Source organism: Chionomys nivalis, chromosome 7, assembly GCF_950005125.1.
Source record: "Chionomys nivalis chromosome 7, mChiNiv1.1, whole genome shotgun sequence".
Lineage (NCBI taxonomy): Eukaryota > Metazoa > Chordata > Mammalia > Rodentia > Cricetidae > Chionomys > Chionomys nivalis.
Window position 1 is genome coordinate 19,523,392 of NC_080092.1, and position 15,227 is coordinate 19,538,618.

The window sequence follows — 15,227 nt, forward strand, 5'->3', positions numbered from 1 at the left end:
TAAAACTTTATTTATAAAAACAGGCAGTGGGCCAGATTCGGCCCCTGGGCTCCAGTGTGCCAACTTCTACTCTTGAACATTTGGCTAGCCTTGGGAGGGCCCATTTTTTCTTAGAAAAAGAATAAGGATCAACTTTAGACCTATGGTCACTACCCAAAGTGAGAAAGAATTGTAGTCTGACATTCAGGATGGATTGCATAGATCCTTCAAGAATAAGAATTCCCTTAGAAAGCCATGTGGGGGCCCAAAGAGAAGTTCTACAATGTAGCAAGTAGATTAACAGTGTTTCAAGGTGCTTTCCTAAAGTCACAGGCTTCAATTCATGACTGCTGGATGCAGGCCAGGTTCATTCATGGTGATCCTTACTTTAGCCTTTGGGATAGGATCATCTCATCTTCTTAGTCAGGAGATTGAGGCCCAAGGCGACTCACCCAGTTACAATGTGGGAAAGAAAATCTGGGACTTAGTCCTGCTCTCTGAGGTCCTTTTCTCATGAATGCCCTAACTCCATCCCTCTAGCGAATCTTAAATCCGCAGTGAACGGCAGCTGGGGTGACATGATGATGATGGCCAGGGCTCAGGAGGGAAGGGCATCCCACATCTTGGGACCCTGAGGCCCCAGTTAGCGCCACAGAACTCAATTTAGTCCTCAGTGGAATGGCACAGTTGCCTGTTGACTCACGGAGCTTTTGTATGGATCAGTTATCAGCAGAAGATGAAAACTCATAACCTCAATGATGGTCACTGCAGTTCCTTCCAATGTTAAATTCAAGGGTTTTCTAGAAAAATGTGATTCTTTACAAGGAATCATCCTTTGGGGGGTTAATAAGCACACGGCCGAGGCAATTTTGGATTAAACCTTAGCTTTTATCTTCATGCCTAGCAAAAAGCAGGCCTAAAACATGTCCAAAGTGATAGGCATTGAATTAAAGCATTTTGAGGCCTTCCTGTTTGGGAATAAATATATGACTTTTAAAAACATCTGTATCTTTTTCCCTGCTGTCTTTTTAAATTAAAAGAAAAAAACAAGCCTTTTTAAAATTTTTGACATATTCTCAATTTTTGAGAGGTTACAGCTAATATGAATGGCCAGTGTTTCTTGGCTCTGCTACAGACCAAGAAATAAAAAAGCGTTCTTTATTCCTAGGAGGAGCATGGGAGGTGATACCGGCATTGCCTCTGTTTTATGAGTAGCAAAGGAAGGTGTTTACAAGCCCAGCTATGTGCTCAACGTGGTGATTTGAATGAAACGTCCCACAGTCCAGACATCTGAAAACTTGGTCCCTAGTTGGTGGCTATCTGGGGAGGCTGAGGAGGTATGGTCTTGCTGAGGAAGTATATCACTGGGGGTGGGCTCTGAGGTTTTCCAAGACTTGTGCCATTTGGCGTACACCCTGCTTCCTGTTTGCTATTGGAGATGCGAGTCCTCAGTCTTGACTCACAACGCCAGTTGCCACGCTTGCCTGCGGCCACACATCCCTGCCGCGACCGTGGGGGACTGTTACCATTTACACAAGCTCCAAATCAACCCTTCTTCCTGCAAGTTACCTTCGTCACGGCGTTTGTCACAGCAATAGAAAACCAATTAATACCCTCGGGTTGGCCACACGGCACTTGGCCCCAGCTGTCTGATTCTGACATTCTCAGGTCTGGTAGTGACTCCTGCTGGTTCCCACGGCGTCACACACAGTAGACAATGTCAGGGCTGCTGCCATCTCACAGAGAGCCCCCATCGTTTCCATCCCACCCTTTACAGGGGCCCCAGACCTACCTAAGACGACTGTGTTGAAGGAAACCATCTCCTTGTCCTTGCCGTCATTGTAGAAGGCCAGGTGCCACAGGCCCACATCCAAGTACTGCACAAACACGGCCTCGTTCTGCACCAGGGTCTGGATGCTCCGGCGTTCCCTGGGCGACTCCACCACGCTCCACTTCTCCTTTCCATCCAGGCGTTCCATGAAGTCATACTGGGGAGCAGAGAGAGGACAAGGTGTAAGGCCCCTTTTCGACCTGTACCCTTAGTCAGCACTGCCCATCAGCTAATAGGAAAGTAATTTTTAACTACGCTTTTATAAAGTGAAGTTAGCCATATAAGTCGTGAAACAGTGTCAGCTATAATTTATTATGCCTATAATGATAATTATTAATTTATTTTCCAAGGTACTGGGGTTTGAACTCAGGTCCTTGCAGATGCTAGACAATGCTCTGCTACTGAGCGGTAATTCCATCCTTGTTTTATTTTTATTTTGAGATGGAGTCTGGATAGATTTCTTAGGTTGTCTTTGAACTTGTGATCCTTGTGCATCAGCCTCTCAAGTAGCTAGATTTATAGGTGCTTGCCCAAACTCCAGACTTAATTTTTATTTATATTTTGTAATGCTGGGAACTAAACCTGAGTTCACATATATGCTAGACAAGTGTTCTTCCACTGAGCTATATTTCTACTCTGTATTATTATTAATCCTATTTCTATTGGTCACAAGCACACATCAGTAATTCTGGAACAAAAAATACAATACTTTAATTGCGAGAATTTCCTCCTTACATTTTCTCTCTGTTTTGTTGGGTATCGAATGCAGGGCCGTCCCTATGCTAGACTTTACATGCAGAGCTGTGCTCTGGGCTGTGTCCATATTTTACAGGGTTAGGAGCTTAAAGTTCAGAAAATCTAAGCATTTTGTTTAAAGTCACACACTTCCTAAGTGGCAAAGCAAAAATCGGGTCAAAGTAAGTTCTGTTCAGCTATGACACTTCTGCCTTGATAGTGCCTGGTCTGAAAGAAACCAACATTTAAACGTTGAAGCCCATTTCTGTGGAAACCAGGTTGTAAGTTGCTAGAGATGAGCTCAGCACAAATGCAACAGCTAAGGTTTCCGGGGGTGAGGGAGCGAAGACTCCAGTGTTAGCCAAGACAGACATGTTCTAAGTACCAGGTGAAATCTCATGGCGGGGGAGAGGGAGCCACTGAAAACTCTTGGGCAGTGATGGATGTGATAAGAGGATGTTCGGAGGAATTAGTTTTTTGGAGGTGGGATATGAACTGGTCTATAGGGAATGAAAAGTAAGTAGGAAAACTGGTTCAGGAAGTGGAGATTGCAGACAGTCAGGCATGAGGCGAAAGAGTTTGATGAGGACAGTAAGTGAGGGGCGGCACTCGGGGGACATTCTAAGGGAGAAAAGCCACGAGTTGCCCAGGGGCTGGACAGGGAAGACGCAGGGAAGGCAAAGAGGACACCGATGTTTCTTCCTGTTGACAAGAAAATCGATAAACCCCAGTAGAAATGGATGAATCTCACAAACTCACAGTCACCACACAGAACAGTTCCTTGCACTCTGACTCTCGGAGAAGACCCCAAGTGCGGAGCTTCGGCAGATTAAAAACCTCTGCTTCCCCTCCATGGAAAGCGTCCCACAGACATTGCAGACATCAGCCATAACCCCCTCCCGACTTCATAGCCGGAAGCTCTAGGAATTGCCTAACTTGATATCTCCCTCATCAGAATTGCCCGTTTTCCAAATCAAAAGCCTTAGTAATCTTAAGCACAAAGGCTCTGCCATTAGACAAACCCACATTTGAATTCTGACTCCACACTCACGCTATTGTTTGACGCGGAGTCTATTTTTATTCTCAGGGGTGGTGGCACCTCAAGTTCAAGAATACGGTACCGGGATGACACAAGGTAATGCTCAGGGCAGTGCCAGGGAGATAAGAAATTAAAAAGTACTTAGTGACTGCTGCCCACCTACGCGCAGCTCGGAAGGACCCCAGGGAGGCGGCACATGGCTCTAGTCGTTCACGTGGGGAGCGAGATGGCCATTTCTGGGAAGATGAAACGGCTCACATCTCAGTAAGTAAGTGTTTGTGGGGAGCTTCCCTCTGCCCCATACTCCACTGCCCACCATCGTCCTTATGGGCTGAAATAAATGGTTTGGAGGGATATGACAAACAGATGCTGCTTCCAGAGACCTTTGTAACTGAGGCATTTGTTCCCTAGCAACCTCGTAAATGTCCGACCATGAACGCTGGTGTCTACTGGCGGCTGTGAGCTAGAGCAATGGCTGTACCTTCCTTGGTCGTGAGAGGAGAAGAATAGGCTTCACCTGGGGTCCGAGTTATCACCCTCAGGAGGCAAAGTTTGGGGAAGGTGATTACTTGCGCGGAGCCATTGCTCACGACTAATTTGGGCATCAGTCATCCGGTGCAGATCTGGCTGGCCAGCCGAGGGACACAGAAATGGCTCAGGACTAGTGGCGGGTCTTGCTGTCCAGCCAATCAAATGGCTGGGGAAGAAGGCATTTTTCAGAGTAGACGAAGGGCATTTATTTTGGCTGACTCCTCAGCGGCCTTCTGAGGAGGTTTAGAGGGCAGTTTTCATTTAGAGGAAATCTGCCAGCCGTGGGTTCTCCAACAAGGTGTGAATGGGAGGGCGAGAGGAGATCCGGTGGTCCACACATCTCACTTTCTGTATCCCTTTATGTACGTCATCACTTTCTGAGCTCTTATCTTACTCCCTAAATGACACAATTGTTCCTGTGCCCATCGTTAGTCCACACAGAAGGATGTAAGCTGCAGGCATAGGGACTCAGTGGCTGCTGGAGTATTCAGAGTGACAGCTTCAGGGTTTGCTTGCCTGGGTCAGGCTCTGAGCTCTGGTCTTCACTTGCTTGCTGGCATTTTGTGGAAGCTATCAAGGGCCTGCACCTCTGTCTTCTTGTCCTTGCAATAGGCAAGACAATGGTTTCCATAGCAAAACATAGCTCTAAGAATGAACTGAACTGATATATGTGGCGCCTGGAACTAGGAGGGCCAAGTGCGCAAACTGTGCATTGGACGTCACGCCCCTACCAAATCTAACTAGAGCGAAAAATGATTGACAAATGTTTGTTAAACATCTAATAAATAAAATAGCCAATTTGTAAATGCATGATATGGAGAGAAACAAAATTGGGATGAAGCAACAGTTTTGTCTCCAATGATGATTTTTGCTTCCGTCTTCTACTGCGCTGTTTTAAATGGGAGAGGAGAGCTTTAGCCAGCCTGGCATGACCAGTTAGAATGCGTGTGTGATTGGGGGTTGTGGGCTGGGCGTTTGAAAATTCATAAACACCACCAAGATTTGAGAGATGCTCAGCACTCTGCTTCCCGGTTCAGCACGATAAACCATGTGAATGAGCTTCCTCCCTTATTGTGCCTCATGTCCCCTCCTTCTTTGACACTCCAACTTGGCGGCCTCTGTGGCAGAGATCACTCTGGCTCTGTAGTCCCGTTACTGCTAGCTGGGCAATGCCGTACAAGCCACACAATCCTTCGATGCTGTCACCAGGTGCCCCGTGAATCTCTCACATAGCCTCTCTCCACTGCTGAGTCTGCCAGGGCCTGGTACCAAACTACGGCAGCAGTGCCCAAGAGAGCTGTGGCCTGGACGTGACGATTAGCACCTGGAAAAGATCCTGGAACTGCTCCAGGAACTATCTATCCATCACTGCTGGTGACAACCAGCCTCTGAAATGGTGACCTGCCCCTTCTGCAGGCTTCATGGATTTCTCTGCTCCATTTCTCTTTCCCTTTCCTGTGTACTCCCCAAGATGGCAGCAGATTCCAGCTTTGTTCTCCTCGCTCGTCAGGCAGAAGAGGACGGGTTACCCACGAGAGTGTGGAGAGCCATTCATTGGTGGAACTGCCCCTCTGGTACCTGTAGAGTGCCTCTCCCAGTTTGCCCGTGCATTCCAGTTGACACACCTGGTCCTCTTTCAGAGAAACATCTGGCTTCTCTACTCATAGGCTGATACAACACAAGCATTGTTCATTGCTGCTCCAGGGAGAGTCCAGAGACACAACGTGGGTCTGTGGAGCCAAGTGTGGAGACTGCAGTCCAGGGCAGGGTCCGGGAGCTAGCAAGGAGCTTCTAGGCAGGGAGACCTGCTGGTTCAGGGTGCGTCTGCGTTCTAGAATGTGGTTTCAGATAGTCTCCCTGCCTAGAAGCTCCTTGCCAGCCAAGGGTGATACTATAGGACAGCATTTCCTGAAGCCTGGCTAGAGCTCCATTTTCACTGGGGACTGATAACTCAGGCTCAGGATAGGACGGACCAGCCGCTTCAAGAACGGGAAATGGACACATTCAGGGACCATGCTCTGCTTAGCTGGCTGTAAAGGTCACGGCATGACACATTCTAACAGGCCATACAGTTCCCTGAAGGGCACTAGGAGTATATAACCAACCCAGTTATAACAAAAAGAGACACAGTGGCCTCTGTCTCTTTTATACCAGGGGAAGAAGGGGAAACAGTACAGTAACCTGGAATAGAAAACATCCCTCTTCCTCAAAGTATGCGCTTTCTTTTTCCTTTCCTCCTTCCATCCCTTCCTGATTCCCTCCCTCCCTTCCTCTTCCTTCTCCCTCTCTCTCCCTCTCCCTCTCCCTCTCCCCCTCCTTCCCCACTCCTTCTTCTCTGACCTTGGAGGAATAACCCTAGCTGACTTGCAGGAGAAGGGCCGTGCCTGTGAACCATCACTCAAGCCTGAAAGTGGCATGAAAACCCAACTTTTACAAGAAGCTGCAGTGGTAAAGAAATAAACCACAGTAAATATTTGACTGATCCAATTATAAATCTTCCCAATTCTTGGCAGAGAGCGAGGAGGAGTGGTAATTAAGATAACTTAGTGGGTTTCCAGAGGAGCCAGTGGAAAGAAGAGACGCCCTGCACTGGCTGAGCCTAGGCCTGAGGGCCTGTCACTTTCCCAGAAGGGAAAGCGACCGAGCATCCGACCATCCGCACACGGGGAACACACAACACCCCAGGTTGCTGCTGGAAGCCTCCAGATTATGTACCCGCTAAAGAGGGCGAGGTTAAAGACAGACCCATTGCCCTTCAGGAAGAGGTTATTACTGGGTGCAGGACCCTGGGAAACTGGAAAATAACTTTTCTGTCACTTGGAACGTCTGTTTGCTGGGAAAAGCAATAAATGGTGACATTTCCCAGAGCTAGCCTGCTATTCTGCTGCTCTCTGGCAGTGTCCTTGGTTTCCTTCGTGTGAGGCTGAGTCTCCCTCAGTTGACAGAGCATAGGCAGCCGGTGGGGGATTGTGGAGGGCGGCATGTGTGAGCTGGGGCTGCTTGAAGTCCCCATTGCCATGTAGCCTGGCTGCATTCAGTGGCACAGAGGGTCACTCAAGTCTTGTGCATCTGTCTCTGCTGCCAGCCAGGCCTGTGACAACGTGGGCCCAGCCGATTCCGCATCTTGGCTCAGCACAGCCCTTTCTGCTGGCTTTCCAAGGGGGCTGCACGGAGAGGGACAGGTGGGAGGACCGTGACTGAGTCGCGGGCGGGCGTGGGGGTGGGGTAAGACTTGCTCGAGTGGGCCCGACTGTCTTAGAGCACTGTGTCACTTAATCAAAGGCAAGAGGTTGAAGGAGGACATTCTCTGGGCCACAGTGAGAAGGCATTTCCTGGCTCCCACACAGGAAATGGGGCTGCTTTTCCAGATCAGGTAAGAGTCCTGTAACTCACTCTGTAGACCAGGTTGGCCTTGAACACACAAAGATCATCCTGTCTCTGTCTCCGGAGTGCTGGCACTAAAAGCATGCGCCACTATACCTGGCTTTCTAAAAATAATATTTATCTTATTTTTAATTATGTGTGTATGCAAATTTCTCTCTCTGTGTGTGTGTGTGTGTGTGTGAGAGTGAGAGAGAGAGAACATGTGCTTCTTATCTTCCTTTCATTCTGAATGTCTGACTCCCTCCATATCTTGTTGGTGTCTCCTCTGTGCCTTGATTATCTCCTCCTATTTCCTCCCTCTGCTTGGAAGTTCCACCTATACCTCCTGACTAACTATTGGCCCTTCAGCTCTTTATTAAACCAATCACACCAATATATATTAACACAGTGTACAAATATCCCACAACACCCCATCTTCTTATACTTCTGAATGCTTGGTTCTCAGCTGGCAGAACTGTTTGGGAATAATTAGAAAGTGTGCTCTTGTTGGAGGAGGTGTGTCACTGCGGGTGGGCTTGGCAGGTTTCAAAACCCCATGCCATTCCCAGATAGCTCTCTCTGCCTCCTGCTTGTGGATCAGACGTAAGCTCTCACCTACTGCTCCAGCACCATGCCTGCCTGCTGCTGCCCTGCTCCCTGCCATGCTGGTCATGGACTCTAACCCTCTGGGAGTACGAACCCACACATTAAATGCTTTCTTTTAGAAGTCTCCTTGGTCGTGGTGTCTTGTTACAGCAATAGGAAAGAAACTGAGACAATGATTCTCTGTCTCCGCCTCCCAAGTACTAAGATTATAGGTGTGCGCCGCCAGACCTGATTTCTAGTTGGCACTTGTGTCAGGCGTAGTGACAAATGTTGATGTGTGTTATCATTTCACGTTCCTAAAAACCTTTGCTCTTTATCTTTGGCGGGAGCAAGGGCTGCTGCGGGGTTAGAGAATGAGCTTACTCCCTGGAGCAGGGAGGGCTGCCTGTGCAAGGCTTGAATTGGATTTTCAGGAATCAAGATAACCACTGGCAGCTACTACAAGTTTTCCAAGAACCTAGCTCTCGATGCCAGCCTAGCTGGTAGCTGGCCTGGTTTGCCAGTCCTTTCAAGAGGCCACTGAGGGAGGACCCAGCTGGGCTTGGGCAGAGCACACAGAAAGCGTGCCTGGGAAGCTCTGGTGGTTTTTCTGGGTGTTGGTCACTCCTGGGTTACAGCGTCGCTGAGAGCCAGCCCCTTTCCAGCTCCCTTTTCTCTCTTCCATGTGTCCTAGCCATACTGTTTGCTCTCTCCCTATAGCATATCCCAGTACATCCCAGCCTAATGGCATTTGCACCAGCTGCTCCCTCTGCATGGCTGCCCTTCTCCTGCCCACACAGCTGTCTGTTGCTTGTCAATCCTGTCTTTGCCTGCGCATTGCCACGTCAGGACGGACGCCTCTGACCGCCCACTCTAAAATACGTTTCTTTGTTTCCATTCTCAGCAGAAGCTCATTACTCCGAAAAATCTTGTGATTCCCCAATTTAGATCTCATCTCTGTCTTCTTGGATATGAGCTGCTGAAGGGTGGAGCTTATAGCTAGTGACGGAACATACGCTGTAGCCTAGTGGGGTGGGTATACACAGGGTGTGGGGTGTATTTAAAGAATAAAGCACACCCAGCCACTACACCACCCTGGGACCATGTAGTATCCTGTACCTGACCTCAGATAGGCACCCCAGCATAGCATTTACCCCACCTATTGCTACCTGAGGATAACGTGGCATCCTCTGGCTCACCTGAACAGAATACTGCCCACTCCTCAACCATACAGAACACTACCCACTCCTCCTATGACCTAGCACCTGCTACCAAAGTACTACCTGTAGAATCCAACAAACTGGCCACCAACTTATTATGATTGCTTGCAAGAACCTACTAAGCCTGTAGGTTTGCTCCAAAGCTGCAACTGTCTAGTTGATCTGGGACCACTCCTGATACCTCATTCACATATCAACATAGATTTGCTACAAGACTGAACTCCAAGGACCATTCAGCTGGTCCACAAGCTAAAATATTGGGGAAACAGTCAAGACTCAAACACCCACTCAACAAAGGTCAGACCAGATAGCTATACCAATAACCACCACCAGTCACCTAAATATAGATGCCTAGGTCCCACTGCAAAAATACAAATGGCATAAGTAACCAAGACAACATGCCTTGTCCAGAAATTAGCACTCCCATTATAATATTTCCCGAGAAAGACAACTTAGCTGATACACAAGACAATGATTTCAAAATAGCAATTATAAAGACATTAGAAGAACTCAAAGAGAATAAGAATAAATGTCTGAATGAAGACAGAAAAACACAAACAGCTGAATGAAATAATGAAAACAATTTAAAATATGAAAACAGAATTTAATAAAGAGATAGAATCTCTGAAGAAAAGCCAAACTGAAATAAAACTCGAAATGGAAAACTCAGAAAGTCAAACAAAAGGCTCAGAGGAAAGCCTCAATAGATTGGATCAAGTAGAAGAAAGGATACCAGATTTCAAAGACGAGGTAGCGAATTGGATCACCCAGTTAAATAAAATGTTAAATCTAGACAAACAAACAAAACCAGGAATGGAACATCAAGAATTCTGGTACTCTATAAAAAGACCACATCTATGAACATACAGATGAAGGAGAAGAAATCTTGATTAAAAGCACAGAAGATATTTTCAACAAAATCATAGGAAAAAAAAACCTTCTTAAATATTGCACCTATCAAGGTGCTAGAGGCACACAAAACAGCAAACAGACAGGGTCAGATATTGTCCATGTCGTTTAATAATCAAAACACTAAGTGCACAGAAAAAGAAAGGACAGTGAAATCTTCAAGAGAGAAAGACCAAGTTGCAAAGAAGGCAGGCCCGTCAGAATAACATCATACTTTTCAGAGGAGACATTGAAAGTCAGACAGCCTAGATTAATGATCTACTAGTTCTGAAACACCACAGATGCCAACCTAGATTACTATAGCCAGCAAAAATATCTATCATGGGGGCCAGACAGATGGCTCAGTGGTTAAGAGCACCGGCTGCTCTTCCAGAGGTCTTGGGTTCAATTCCCAGCACCCACATGAAGGCTTACGCCTGTCTGTAACTATAGTCCAATAGGATTCCACATCCTCTTCTGATGTGCAGATATACATGTAGAAAAAAACTCCATATTAAAAAATATGAATCATATTAACAGGAGAAAGCCAAACTTTCTGTGATAAAGAGAGATTTAAGGAATTTGTGTCCATTAAGTCAGCGCCGCAGAGGAAGTTAAAAGGAATACTTTTGTCTTAAGGACCAAATGCACCCCAAAGAGCATGAGGAATAAGTAAATAATCCCAGAACAGCTAATCAGAAGATGTTTAAGAAAACACCACCACAGCAAAACATCAGGAATTAATAAATACTGTCTAATAACAACTCAATATCAATGGTCTCAATTCCCCCAGTTGAAAGTCACAGACTACCAAATTGGGTTAGAAAACAGGGTCCATCTTTTTGATACCTCGAAGAAGCACACTTCACCATTAATTGATACCACATCAGGGTCAAATGATAGAAAAAGTCAGAGCAGGTAGAGCTATTTTACTATGTGACGAAGTAAGTTCCAAGGCCAAACAAGTCAGAAAACTAGTCAAAGAGAGAGGGAAGGGCATTTTATAGCCAATAATGGAAAGGATCTTTCGGTTCCACCGAAAAGATCCGATAGTTCTAAACAATTATGCACCAAATGCAAGAGCACCTAATTTCATAAATGAAACTCTGTTAGCTCTCAGGTCATAGACTGACCCCAACACACTGATGGTGGGTGACCTCAAAACCCAACTCCCAACAATATACAAATCATTCAGAAAAAAAAAAAAAAAACTAAGTCGAGGAATCCTGAAGTTAAATGACATCAGAAATCAAAGAGACTTCTGCAGGACTTTCCACTCACACATTAGAGAACACACTTTCTTCTCAACAGCCCACGGACTGTTCCCCCACATCAGCCACAAAGTAGGACACAAGCAAGTCTCGGCAAATGAAGAAATGTTGAATCATGTCATGCTTGCTCTTCCAGAGGTCCTGAGTTCAATTCCCAGCACTGTGGTGGCACACAACTGTTTATAATGAGATCTGGTGCCCTCTTCTGGCATGCAGGTAGAACACTATACATAATAAATAAATCTTAAAAAAAAAGAATATATGAAAATAAATAAACTCAGGGCTGAAATTAATGAAATAGAAAAAGTCACAAAGAATCCATGAAATGAAGAGTTTGTTGTTTTAAAAGATTAACAAGATTGACAAACCTTTAGCCAAAGTAAACAAGGACCCATATGGATAAAATCAGAGAGGAGGAAGGAAATATTAGATAATGAGGAAATCCAGAGAATCTTAAGGCTAAACTCTAAGAACTTCCACTAAATTGGAATATCTAAAAGAATGATGAATTTCTAGCTATATATGACCTATACAAATTAAATCAAGATGGAATAAATAATTTAAGCAAGCTCACAACAACCAATGAGATAGAAGCAGTAATCAAAATCTCCCAACTTAAAAAAAAAAAAAAAAAAAAGACCAGGGCCAGATGGATACTCTGCAAAATTCTACCAGAACTTCACAGAAGCGATCCCAATCCTCCTTAAATTATTTAAGCTGGTTTGCCCATGCAAAATGTCGAGAGAAAGGCAGACATGTGCACATTCATACAACCATATTTAATATTTCTTCATATTTGAATAATTAGAAACACTGCCAGTTTCTTTCACTGAAGCCAGTATTATCCTGAATCCAAACCAGACAAAGATACGACAACAACAGCAACAAAGGAGGGGAGAACGAGAAACAAAATTATTGATCAATGCAGGGGTAGACATTTTCAACAAAACACTTGCAAACTGAATTTATGAACACATCAAAAAGATTATTTACTATGATCAAGTTGACATCATCCCAGATATGTAGACGTGGCTCAGCATATATCAATCAATAGACACAATCTACCACATAAATAGATCCAAGGACAGAAGCCACATGATCATCTCGTAGTGCTTAAGTCTTAGTTAGAGCACAAGGAAACAGAAGGAGATCAAGGAAATACAAAGAGGAAAAGCAATAGCGCAAACATCCTTGTTTGCAGCTGACATGATTCCATACATTAAATACTGCACTGAAAAACTGCAGCTGATAGACCGGAGGCAGTCCTACCCTTAGGACAAGCCTGAGCCCTCACAAGCCTTACATTTAGTTATGGGTTTTGATAAGAAGTGATCCCCTTAGGAATGGGGTAGGAAGGAAAGGAATTCCCTTTGTGCCACTCGGTTTGAATGGAAGGGCAACGACTGGTACTGCCTGTCCAGAGTGAGTTTACTGTTGAAAACCAAGGAGAGCAACAAATGTTGTGAGAGCCCGAGTTTAGGCTGATGCAATACCAAGGTTGAGAGACAGTCCTGGAAGCAACTATAATAAAAACAGTAGGCCTGGGTGCTGGCAAGCTGAAAAGCGGTGGGAACACAGGAGACTTGGCTCAGGCAGTCAAGTGCGTAACCCTACCCTTGGTGGCCAAGGGTCAGTCTCATCAACTGGAAATAACACTGGAATTTGGTAGCTCTGTGCCTGAGGTCAGCAGATGGTCAGCTTCTGGCTCCACCTATCTGCTTTTAACTGCTGAAGAGGCTGGGAACTTTTAATTCCTGTGATTAACTCTGTGATTAATACTTAGAAGATTCTGGAAATAAATATGAAGAGCTGCCAGACTATACAGAGTGCTTGCTTCCCACACTCTCAGTGTGGGAGTCACCCCAAGCTCAGACATCAACCTTCTCAGGCGTATGTCCCAGGAGGATCAGGAAGGTTAGAGAAACTGTCCAGCTCATAGCTGCGTGTCTAAGGAAAGCCAGCAGAGGCACAAGGAAGGGAAGCCACTATGGGCAGCCCCACCAACATCAGACCCTTGTCCGGGACCGGCTCAGCACCAGCATACACTATAGATAGGACAAGAGCTCAGAAGATCAACTGATTCTCATACTCTCCTGCCTCCCATGCATAAGCCCAGCTTTCTAGTCTTTAGACCCAGGAGGAAGCGACTCCCACACTTCTGCTTCTGCCTTCACTACTCTATTGCTTCCTCACCCCGAGTTTATCCTCTTCTGTTCTAACCACACTTTCAGCAGTGTTTTCGCTTTGTAATATTTAAGAATATTCATATTTAAAATGACTTTTACATTTTTATTCCTTTCATTCAATTCATATTCTTTTCTAAACACCTTTTCATTACTAGGAAACCTTTCCTCCTTTCCTTTAAATATTTTGCTTCCTTCCTTTTTTTCTTTGGTAAAGTCTCCCATCTTATAGTATGCTGCACTTTTAGTAGTATTTCAAAAAATCTTCATGTTTCTATTTTTAATTCCTCCTTATATTTATTTAATTTATTTTTGACTTTCATATGATTGGGGAATCTTTTGTTGTTGTTGTTTGTTTTATTCTTTTCCTAATATCTCGTTCTTTTCTCTTCCCTCAAAACATTTTTCTCCATTTTTCTTTGTATTTTCTTTCCCTGCCCATTCCTTTATTTGATTCACATAGTCTTTTTACATTCATCCTAAATGACTTTGAACATCATAGCACATTCTGCCTTAGCATTTACCATTTGTCTTGTTATGGTCATTTAAAGTGGGGCATTATATCACTCAATTATAAGTGTAGTTCTTCATCAGTCCTTCATAGTTTGGTGCTGCATAGCTGTTCATTTTCTCTTCTCTGAGCGACATGGGAGAATAAGGACTAAGCAAGAGCACCCAGTAAGAAGATCCCTCAATAAGACCAGAGAGATAGTTAAACTAACAAAGAAGTACCAACCACAACACAGATACAGGAAACACAAAGAGATATTACTCCTTCCAAAGATACTAACTCCTCAACTACCAGTTTAAAAGATGCCGAAACAGGTGGAGATGCTGGATGAAGATGCTACATGTTTACTGGTAAAACTGATCGACGATCACAGAGAAGTTACACGGAAGCATCTGAATTCAGTCCAGGGTGCAGAGAGGAAAGCCAGCAACATAGAGGAAAGGCCAGTCAATGCATGAGGTAATCAGACACAAGGATGGAAAGACCAGCATCATGGTTTATAAAAACCTAGCAAAGAAGTTTGAAAAAAGGAAATGTAAAACTCAAAGAGTCAAATAAAAAACACAGTGTAAAGCACTACCAGAGGAAGACTTGGCCAAGCAGAGCAAAGACAATCAGGGGTGGGGAATGAAGGTTAGGGAAATATTATATTCAAAGGAAGAACATTAAAGAGTACAACTATATCATCTCAGAAATCTGGAATATAATCAAGAGACCAAACTCAAAAATCTACAAGATAAAGAAAAGTGCTGAGATACAATTAAATGCATAGAGTTTCTATTTAATAAAATTATAGCAGAAAATTACTTAAATTTGGAGAAAAATGGTCATTCAAATGCAAGAACCATAGACATGATTAGAGAAGGGTCCCCATGAGGTTCTATAGTCAAAATGTCAACAGGAATCAATATTAACAACTCCAAGGGAAGAAGCGCAGCTTACCTATAAATGTAAGCTCATTGGAATAATATCAGAGCTCTCATCAGCAGCCCTAGAAGCCAGGACATTATTAAACAATACAGCCAGGACGTTATTAAACAATACATTTCAAGTCTTGAAAGCAGATGACCGCTAAGTAAATCCATCCTTTG

General features: G+C 44.7%; 1 protein-coding gene across 11 annotated transcripts in view; it reads right to left on the bottom strand.

Moving 5' to 3' along the window:
- Window positions 1–15,227, bottom strand: part of Tenm2 (teneurin transmembrane protein 2) — a 1,249,953-nt gene that overhangs the window by 160,422 nt on the left and 1,074,304 nt on the right. For all 11 annotated transcript variants that reach the window (XM_057774197.1, XM_057774202.1, XM_057774201.1 and 8 more), the window contains one exon: window positions 1,772–1,967. In XM_057774197.1, coding sequence (XP_057630180.1) covers window positions 1,772–1,967 — 196 coding nt within the window. The remainder of the gene's footprint in view (window positions 1–1,771; window positions 1,968–15,227) is intronic.